Genomic DNA, 11,024 nt, shown 5'->3' with positions numbered 1-11,024 from the left:
GGCGGGGGGGAGGCGGAGCCAGTATCTGGTGTAGGAGTCCTGGACCTTTGGCGGGTAGGTTCTTTTCCTGGTGCTTCTCAAAACAATCTGAGCTGGTCTTACCTTCCTTTCCCTGCACTGAAGTTTGTTGGTCTCTGGAGTATTTGCTGAGAGGTCTGAGTTCTTACCTCTCTTCAACTAAATGGATATTTGACTTCAGTAGGTCCCTCCATTCCACTGGACCTCAGTTTCCCCATCTTTAAAATGAGAAAGTCAAATGAAAGTATGTCTAAACCTGGCCTTCTTGCTCTAATAGTAAGATTTATATTTATGGAACACTTACTGTGGGGTACCTGTCAGGTACCTGTCTTATGTCATTTAATTCCACCTTAACTAGTAAGGAAACAGAGACCTAGAGAAAGTAGGTAAATTGCATGACACTACTCGTCTATAAATGGGTAGTGCCCTAGACCGATGTTACTCCAAGCCTACTTTCTTAACTCCCACATAAAGCCTATCTGACAAGGCTACTACTGCTAATAAGAGAGTTAACACATCTCATTAGGCAGGAGATCATAAAGCTTTTAGGTAAACAGTACAAAGAGGATCTCTCCTTAAATGTAAGAGACTGATAAGCTGAAAAGTGTAAGGATCAGTTTTAGAAGACCCTTTTCCCCAGGTATCAGCAGTTTCATTAATTTGGGGGGTTGAGGCTTGGGGAGAAGGACCAAGAATCGGAAACGCCACTAGGGGGCAGCAATCCTGAAGGCAGTTTTTGACTCCTGTGTTTCCTGGGTCCATTCAGTAAATCCTGTGTCTCAAACCATGGTACATTTTTGCTGCCTTTGAAGTGTGTTGGATGTATCCTAAGACCTCATCCAAGTCTCAGATTTCAGAGTAGTATAAACACTCTGCCAACTGTTTTGCATGTCATTTTGTCTCTGTTTGAACTGTGCCCACCACCTGGTGCACCCTGACCATTCTGCTTCCCTTCCGCCAGGTGGCCGCCTCTGGAGAAGGTTCCGCCATAAGTGGCTATCTCAGCCGGTGTAAGAAAGGCAAGAGGCACTGGAAGAAGCTCTGGTTTGTCATCAAAGGCAAAGTGCTCTACACCTACATGGCCAGTGAGGTAGTGGTGGTTCGCCTGTCCTCCCCTCTCTCCTGTGAAGGCATGTAGGTTAAGCTCGAGCCTCAGAATGTCCATGTGGGGTATGCACCACACCCTGTCACCTCAGGGCTGTGAGAAGCCTGGATGCTGGTTCCAGTTCCCATGTCAGTCAAGTCTTTATTGAGCAATGCCATGTGCTTAGCGCTCCTGTGGATACACAACCATGTGCTTGTCCTTAATCTAAAGAATTTACCATTTCTGTGTGGAGATAAGGTTACGGTACAGCATGCTGACCTGTACATCAAAGTGTTTGAACATCACGGGTCCAGCATAAGAGAAAGCTGCACTCTGCTCTCCAGTTGTTTGGGACAAATTTCAACAGCTTGAAGGAAGCTACCACACTTTTCTTTTTTTGTCTATGCATTCTTCTTTTATCATGGAACTACTGTGATGACTCTTCTATTAAATAAAACAAGTTTATATTTTTATAAAACATCTTACACTTACATCTTCTAAAATATAGGAGAGAGGGCCTTGGAAATCAAGGCTGCTTCCAGAGTAGACAGGTGTGCACTGTGGTTGTACAGCAGCAGGGGGCTGTCAGCTCCTGACCCAGGTTGAACCCATAGGCTGATGTGAAAGAGACTGTGATGACTCTTCTATTAAATAAAACAAGTTTATATTTTTATAAAACATCTTACACTTACATCTTCTAAAATATAGGAGAGAGGGCCTTGGAAATCAAGGCTGCTTCCAGAGTAGACAGGTGTGCACTGTGGTTGTACAGCAGCAGGGGGCTGTCAGCTCCTGACCCAGGCTGAACCCATAGGCTGATGTGAAAGATTTCCGTGTCCAGGCCCCGCCACCTGGTGGCTTCCACAAGCTAAATCTGCTTTGAAAACAGGACTTAAATGCATTTTGCCCAGCTGCAGAGGGTGGGTGCTTTACCCTATGAGGATGTGCACAGAGCACAGGGTTGGCCCTTCTCCCATAACCACAGATGCTGGAGAGGGTGCAAAAGCCACTTCCTTCTTCAGAACATCAAGCTGCTCTAACAAAGGACCTGCAGCTCAGCTGCAGTTGGCCCTGTCCCCAGGTCCCAGAGGCCAGCAGGGACGCAGACAGACGGAAGGGACCCAAACGTGGGCCTGAGTGATTCGGGCAGCTGAGCCCTCCCCAAGGGGGCCCTTCACTTCATGTCCAGAGATGGGGCTTTCTGCGCTGAGAATCTTGATCTTTCCAGTACAAACTGAAATGTAACATACCGTCCTTCTACAACCCAGAGCAGCATCTTCCTGAGCAGGCATTCCACAGGACACTCGCAGATATCCTCTAAAAACTGGGTTCTGAGGAAACCTGAGTAGGCAGTGAGTGGGACTTGCTCAGAATTGCTCACACATATAAATGGAATCATGAGTGACTTCTTCCACTCAGCATGATGTTTTTGAGATTCAGTTACTATTGTGGATCTCTAAGACATGGAGATTTCCCAAGCCGGCCTGACCACAGGCCATTCCTCACGGAGCATCGCATAGAACTGTTGTTGCACAGGACACACTTTTGGAAGAACAAAGGCTGGCGATAAATAACCATCAAAGAGAGTGAATTCTATCTGAGAACAGAAAACCCATAGTCTCTAGGTTCTGAGCAACAACTGTCATGGAAGTAAAAGCGTAGGTTAATTTTAAAAAATGAATTTAAGTATGCTTCCAAAATCATTTCTTCCAAAGAGAGGAACTCGTACACTTTCTCAATAAGCATATTCCAGTGATGAGACCAAGCTTTAAATTGCATCAAAGAAAAAAAGTGTGATAAAGTAGATAGCCAGTTGTCACTATCTGTACTACTGTGAACGTGTTATGTATCCTGAGGTGACCCAAAGCTGAGGTAACTTGCTATTCAGTAATAATCCTGGGAGAAAGTGATTGTCAGAAATATATAGGAATTTTTTCTATTTTTTCCAACATTTTGTCATTTAGTTATATTATAAAAAATTTTCAAACATTAAATAATGAAAGAATTTTCAGTGAGTAGCCATCGACTAGATTATACTTCCTTGATCAAGTGTCTATTTATTCATCCCTCTATCCATCTGACTTTTGATGCTTTTCAAAGTATACTTCCCCCAAGAGTTCAATATTTGTGTATCTTTTTTTTTCTTTTGCAGTGCAATTTATATATAACGAAGTGCACAAATATTGTTTTAAAGATACTATTTGATGAATTTTGATCATGCATACACCCATAAATCTCTACCTCACCCCTGTCCTTGAGGCAATATGCTATCCTGATTTTTTTCCACCATCGATTCATTTTGCCTCTTAGATCGTCATATAAATGGAATCATGAGTGACTTCTTCCACTCAGCATGATGTTTTTGAGATTCAGTCACTATTGCATTTAGCAATAGGTCATTCCTTTTTATGGCTGAGTAGTATTATATTTTGTAAATATACCAGTTTGTTTATCCATTCACCAGTTGAAGGACATTTGGGTTGTTTCCAGTTTGAGGTAATTATCAATAAATCCACTTAACTTTTGCATGTAAGTTTTTGTGTGAAAATAGATTTTTATTTCACCTTAGGTAGAGACCTAGAGTTGGAATTTTTGGAACGTAGAAAGTTATATGTTTGGTTTATAAGAAATTACTAGATCTTTTTCTAAACTGGTGCACAAGTTTACACCCCACCCCCCAGCAATGTATGTAAATTGGGGAGTTCTGTTGGCTCCCCATGTTTTCCAAGACTTTGTATTGTCAGTCTTTAAGCCATTCTAGTGACAGTGGAGCAGTATGTCAGTGGTTTTAATTTAGATATTCCTAGTGACTAATGATATTTTCCACGTGTTTATTGGTCGTTCATATATTTCCCTTTGAGAAGTGTCTATTTAGCTGTCTTGCCCATTTTCTAAGTAGGTCATTTTCCTTTTATTGACTTCTTTATATATCTTGGATACGTCTTTTGTCAGATAAATATTTTCTGAATATTCTATCAGTGGCTTACCTATTCATTTTCTAAATGAATGAAAAGAAGTTTATAACTTCAATGAAATCTACTTTATCAATGCTTTTTTTTTTTTATGGCTATTGCTTTCCATGTCCTAAGAAACTTTTGTCTCCTGCAGGTCACAAAGTTATTCTCTTGTATTTTCTTCTGAAAATTTTACTGTTTTAGCTTTTACATTTAGGTCTATTTCAAATTAATGTTTGTGTATGGTCTAAGATTAGGGTCAAAGTTCATTTTTTTTTCCATATGGATATCCAGTTGTTCCAGCACCACTTGTAGAAAAGACTTTCCTTTCCCTGTTAGATTATTTTGGTGTCTTTGTTACAAACCAAGTGATCGAATAAGTGTGGGTTTATTTCTGGACTCTATTCTGTTTCACTGATATATTTACCAATCCTTATGCCAATACCATACTGTCTTAATTACTATAATTTTAGAGTAAGACTTAAAGTCAGGTTGTGTAAGTCCTCAACTTGGTTCTTTTTAAATTGTTTTGGGTGTTCTAGGTCTTTTGTGTTTCCATATAAACTTGTCAATTTCTACAAAAACAAAAAACAAAAAAACCTGCTAAGATTATGACAGGGATTGTTGAATCTATAGATCAATTTGGGGAGAATTGGCATCTTAACAATATTGAATCTTTTAATTCATGAACATGGTATTGATCTTTATTAATGCTTCAATTTCTCTATGTTTTGTAGTCTTTAGTATAGAGGTCTTACATTTCTGTTCTTGCATTTCTCTTAACTTTATAAATATTTTATTTTTTGGAGGAAATTTTTAATGGAGTATATTTTATTTTCTGGTTGTTTGCAGCTAGTATATAAATGTGAAAATTGATTTTCCTGTGACCTTGCTAAATTCATTATTAGTTCTAGTAATTTTGTAATCAATCATGTCCTTCGTAAGCACAGATAGTTTTATGTCTTCCTTTCTGATCTTTGTGTTTTATTTCTTTTTCATGCCTGAGTGCAATGACTAGGACCTTCAGTACAGTGTTGAATTTAATTGGTAAGAGTAAACACCCTCCTGCCTTATTCCCAGTCTTAGGGGAAGAGCATTCAGTATGTCACTATTAAGTATGATGTTAGCTGTAGGTATTTTATAGATGCCCTTTGTCAGATTAAGGAAGTTCCCTTCTACTCCTAGTTTGTTGAAAGTTTTTATCATGAATGGATGTTGAATTTTGTCATATGCGTTTTCTGATCCAGCAATCTTTGAAAATCGACTCCCTTTTATACACAAACTCTTCTTCCCTCTCTCCTCTTATCACAACCATTTTAATGTGCTTAACTAATTATATCTTTGTTTATGTGTAGTTTTATAAAGGTGTATTGTTTATGAACATGTATTTTTACATAAATATGTGTGTATCTTTCTAGATGAAAGCTCTTTTTTCCACTGAGCACTATGCTTTTAAGGTCCCTCTGTGTTCTCTGGGTGCATCTCATCACATTGTTAGCCCCTTTGTAGCACAGACACCCTAAGTGTTCCATACCGAGGCCCTGTGAATGAGGGCATGGGGCAGTGAGTACAGAATATGTTATCAGAAGTAACTCTAGAAAACTAGCTGAGTCACTGACTAATCAAATCAGTGGAAAGAATGTGGGGTTAGAATGTGGTCATAAGTCTAAATCCTGGCTCTCCCCCTTACTGTGTGATCTTAGGGAGTTATTTGCCTTTCTGAGCTTCAGTTTCTTCTTCGAATGGGAGATAGGACATTCTGTGATTTCTACGAAGGTTAAACAAGGTAATGTGAAGGTGATAATGCCTGGAACCTAGTAGGCTGTCCCAAAATGATGTTTCCCTCTTCATGCCTGGTCCTGATGGGAAGCGGGGTGAAAAGTATGTGTGTGGTTATTTCACTGTTGCCCAAGCATACCCCACAAAGAAGTGTTCATCATACACCTTAAATTGGATATACTGATGAACACTAAGTATTGACCGTATATAGTGCTGTGTTTAATATCAGATTTTCCTTCTGCCCTCTGCAGGACACAGTGGCCATGGAGAGTATGCCCCTGCTGGGGTTCACCATTGCCCCAGAAAAGGAAGAGGGCAGCAGCGAAGTAGGACCCGTTTTTCACCTTTACCACAAGAAAACCCTATTTTATAGCTTTAAAGCCGAGGATACCAATTCAGCTCAGAGGTACCAAAATAACTACTCCTGTAATCCCTTGCCTCTGTCTCAGAAAGAAACAAGTTGTTAACTGGGGCTTTGGCTTCTGTTCTTCTCCAGCCATCCCATCCCATCAAGTCCCTTTGGGCCACAGCAGAATAGCAAACTACCTATTTCCAGTTATGTGATTTTAAAAATATTATGATTCATTCATACAGGCATGGATTGATTCAGCAAACCTTTGCAATGTGTTCCAGGCCTTTGCTAAATGCTGGGGAAACCAAATGAATGTGACTATGATGTGGTCATTGACCTTAGGTTAACAGTAATCTAGTCTAGTCACTTATAGGTTGTGACCAGAGTCACAGACAGAGTTACAACGCCAAGTGTCCCCTCTCTTCTGTTTACAGGTGGATCAAGGCCATGGAAGATGCAAGTGTGTTATAGCAGTTATCAAGCATGGGGACCCAGAATAAACTCTTAGTTTGATATGTGGACCCTTCCGGAAGCCAATTCATGTCCCCAATCATCTGGATATACATTGGATTCAGCATAGGGGCCTGACCTTTTTTGCTGGAACCCCCTTGCTCACACCTTCACAAGTGGAATCCTTAAGGGATATTTATGGACTGCCCCTTTTTTGTCTTCATGTTTACCACCCCACCCTGACTTAAACTATTTCCTTACCCAGCAGTGAGTTAAAATTTAGTAATATGAAGACATGGAACTGATAGAAAAGTACATTTTAGAAATGCAGGCTTTTTAGTAGAAACAAGTTTTTTTCAACTTTTACTCCTGGTAAACATCGCCACCTTTCATACTGTTGATTTCAGTGCCTCAGGTGAAATAAGAAACAACTGGTAAATAACAGCTACTCTCATCAAAAGCACTTTATTGTTTTACTGAGCTACAACCTCCAATTTTATGTTTTCCAAGTGATTTACTTAAGTAAATAGCAGGAGGAGCCCTGTGGACTGATTTGCCACCAGTACTCGACAAGGGTGTATGGAAAATTGACTTGTGCAACCCTGGCTGTGGTAACACTCAGAGGAGAAGGTCCTCCTTACTGCGGACGGCGCACTGCACTGGATAGGAAGGCAAGGGTTTCCTCCTCCTTTCCATCCTGCAACCTGTGTACTGACATGACTTAATGAAGGAGGGACTCCCTCATTCCCACAGCGGTTCTCGACACTGCGCCAGTGCTGGAAGCTTGGCTGCTGGCAGATCCAGCGCCCACCCTGGAGATCACTGCAAACCCTCCGAAGAGACAGAGTCTGCTTTAATTTATTGTGTGCCTTCCCGAGTTTTACCCCACACAAGTTGACAGCGTTACGTCTATAAGAACCTGTTTTTATTTTCAATGCGGCAATCCTTAGCTGTATTATGAAGCCTTGAGAGAGATAAAAAGCCTTGAGAGATGTGATCAGCAGGTGAATTCATGGTCTTAGCCAATGGTTCTGGACACAGTGAGGGAACACAGAAGTAACTCTCTGGGCGCCTGGGGCTCAGTCACCTCCCACTGATGACTGCTGCTCATTATGCTGGAAGTATTTTTACATAAAGCAAATTGGGGGTGGAGGGTGGGTGGGATTCCTTGTTATTCTCATCGAAATAAAAAACAGTCCTACCATTTTCTGATGTCCTGTCCCCACCCTCGTGCTGCGCTGTCCCCTAAAAAAAGGTATTTGCTGACAAACCTTTTGTAAAAAGCACCATCTCAAGGAGTTATTTACATTATTTTAAGGGGAATTTTTTTCTAGTTGGCAGTTATTTTTAAATATTTGCATTAAACAGTGATGCAAACAAACTAAGCGATTAGACAGGTCATTTATTAATTTTTGAGGGCTTAATTCCTATGGAATAGTTTTCATCATCAAACATACTTAAATGACCTTTGGACCCTCTGAGCCTTTAAAAAGTATAGTAGGACTTCAGCACCAGGCAGTGGGAGTTTCCCCAACCTGCTACTGCCCATTGTCAGTTTCTGAGATCTAAGTAGAATTATGTCTGGAAGTCATTTGAAGGCCTCTTTTATCATATAACACCCTATTCCCAATACTCTGTAAAGAGGTGATAGAGCTTTTATTTCTTAGTGAATAGTTACACTAATTAAAACTCCTGGGTTATAGATTAAACACACTAGATAGGTTTTGTAGAAGGAAGTGGCAGAGGCCACCAAGATCTTCCATAGCTCATGAGTGACTGGACAAGGACTCGCCTGGTTTACCCGGACCCTGTCTTTACCTGTCCCTTGCCATGGTTCTTTGTGTACTTATTTCAGCTGATTTCTACTGGCCGATTTCGCTCATTCCTTCTTGCCCATTTTACATGTTTGTGTTACCCGGCTGTACATGGGCCTACCTGGAGTAACTCAGATGAAGCTGCCCAACTGGCCTGAGGGTGTTCCTTCTCACTGGGCCCAGAGGCTGGAGAAATAGCCAGCTTTGATACTGGGGGTGGCAGTGCTGCCCAAGACCCCCGCAGTATCTGATTTGCCCCCTGCTCCCTGGGCACAAAGCAGCCCCTTCGCTGTGCACCTTCAGCAAATGCTGTGTTTCTGAGGAGAAAGCAGTACTGAGCCAACCTGTGACTCAGAAATTAGAACTCGGGCCCTGGGCTCAGAAGCTCTGAGCCTCAGTGCCCTCATTTGTCACGTAGAGACCATTCCAGCTTCCCAAAGAGTTCAGGGGATCAAGCACAAACCAAACATTTGTGAAAGTGGCTAAGACCATAAACCTGTGGGGAAGGGCACTGTGTTGTTACACAAAAGGAAAATAAAGTCATGAGCCCTGTTCTGTGACAATATAAAGACAATACGCCAAAAAGAAAAAGAAACCTTCCTTTTTATCCATGAAAATGGCAAGAGAAACCAGGCCTGAAGAGGGCCTGGCAAGGGTAAGCTGAAACCCTTTCACCATTGTGTCTTTTCTCCCCTCCATTTGTTTTCAGTGACCTTTCCCTGAGCTCTTCACATGTGGACCAGAAAAACACAGATCTCTGCAGGATTGGTCTCTGCCTGCTTCTCAGAATCAGTAAAGTTTTATAAAACTCAGGGTTTTACTGAAAGCAGCACTTATCTTACATTATGATGGTATCACACCTTCCCTGCAAACTGAATGTTTTTCCAGCCTGAATTGGTCTTATTAAGTAGGAATAATGGTTATTACTAATATAAAGCACACTAGAAACACAGTAGTGTACAGCTATTGATCGAGTTCCTGGGTCCTAATAATTGTTTCACATATCAAAAATATGCTGAGTTCTGGTCAGGCTGACAGACTGACCACTCATTCTCCCTTGCATACAGCCTAGTCCTGTGTGCAGGTATGTAGTGAGGGGCTGATGCTCAGGCTAACCTTCAGGCATGCACCGGGCAAGCCAATGCCACAGACCTCAGCAGCCCTGCTACTGCCACTGAAGGGTAATATGGTTATTGTCCTTTCTTTATCTAGTCCAGCTATTCATTTGATTAACGATGAAAATGTCATGGCAGAACACTGAAGCCTTAAATGGAGACTGAGGCCTCCTGGAGTGGTAGGACCAGGCTGGAGCCTGAGTTTTTTCCTGCTATGGGGCAAAGTAACGATATGCCAGAATAGTCTGTGAATTGATTCAGCCTGTGATTTGCGGCTTCTGTGATCAGGTAAGTTTCTGTGCTTCCATGTATTAATGGTGAGCTGAGAGGACAGATGTGTCCACACTAAGATGTCTGTTTTCAAGAGCAAGTAAAAGGAAACCAACCTCACACTGGCTTAAGCAATGATGAAATTAGCTCGACAAGAGGTACACAAGCAGGACAGGTTGAGGGTTCTAGAGTATTCCCAAGAACCAAGCTCTTTGGGTTTCTCTGACCTGCTGTCCACTGTCAGTTTGATTCCAGGGCTGGTTCCCAAGAGTCTGACTGGTGACTGCCACTGATGGGAGTGGGTGGGGGGCTACAGACGTGCCTGTTCACAACCACCATGGAGGGAGAGGTTGGCTTTCTGTAGTTAGCTTTTTCCTTAGAAGCACCCAGCAGGCTCTCTATATGGCTCCAGGAACACACTTACTTGTACTTGTTCTCTCCTGAGCTAGTCACTGGAAAGGGGCCCACCTTAAGTGGCACAGACCAGATAGCTTGGCAGCAGGAGTACGATGGCTACTGGAGATTCACCCATAATGTCCACCCTCTGGACCACATCTACAAAGACTATGGTTTGGATTTGTGCAGTGAAAGGGCTGTGCCTTGCCATGGATTTGGGGGATTATCTGTGATAGAATTACAGGACAACTATTTAGGCATCTATTATATATTTTTGTTAAATATTACTGTAAGTGGTATTGGGAAGATGATTTGATGTTATTGATCCCTTAAGCACCTAATCACAGTTGTTAAATCAGCAGCCAAAAAACACCTCTCTCTCACAAGATCCTAGAAAACCTTTGTGTGATTTTTAGCAAGAAATAACAGCAAGCATCTCTGCATGAAGTGCTCTAAGTACTTTAACACTGTTACTTCATTGAATTTCCCCAGGACCTGCTGAGTTCTATTATTATCCTCATTTTGCAGATGAGGAAACCAGAGGTTAGAAACATTAGGTAACTTGCCCAGGGTCCCCCTCTTCGTAGGTCTGAGGTGGGGCCCAGGTATGTACAGTGTGTACAAATGCTTCAGGAGACTGCACAGGCAGGCTGGTTATCTGGGGTTGGGCCTGGGAAGGTTTCACAGAGGCGTTAGTTCAGCTGCACCTTGAATAAGTTTAGCTCAATCATGGGCAGCGATCTCAGCTTGTCACCAGACTGTGAGTCTTCAATCATGGGCAGCGATCTCAGC

At 41.9% G+C, this 11,024-nt stretch overlaps 1 protein-coding gene across 2 annotated transcripts in view; it reads left to right on the top strand.

Moving 5' to 3' along the window:
- FGD5 (FYVE, RhoGEF and PH domain containing 5) overlaps positions 1-7,738 on the top strand; it is a 104,228-nt gene extending 96,490 nt beyond the window's left edge. The window contains exons 18-20 of one of the 2 annotated variants that reach the window (XM_006907169.3): positions 980-1,108; positions 6,087-6,241; positions 6,622-7,738. In XM_006907169.3, coding sequence (XP_006907231.1) covers positions 980-1,108; positions 6,087-6,241; positions 6,622-6,658 — 321 coding nt within the window. In that variant the 3' untranslated portion in view covers positions 6,659-7,738. The remainder of the gene's footprint in view (positions 1-979; positions 1,109-6,086; positions 6,242-6,621) is intronic. The other variant, XM_025043657.1, reaches the window with a different exon arrangement.
- The last annotated feature ends 3,286 nt before the right edge of the window (positions 7,739-11,024 follow it).

This window comes from Pteropus alecto, unplaced genomic scaffold, assembly GCF_000325575.1.
Source record: "Pteropus alecto unplaced genomic scaffold, ASM32557v1 scaffold92, whole genome shotgun sequence".
Taxonomy (NCBI): Eukaryota; Metazoa; Chordata; class Mammalia; order Chiroptera; family Pteropodidae; genus Pteropus; species Pteropus alecto.
The sequence above is the reverse complement of the archived record's forward strand: the minus strand, read 5'-3'. Positions and strand labels throughout refer to the sequence as shown.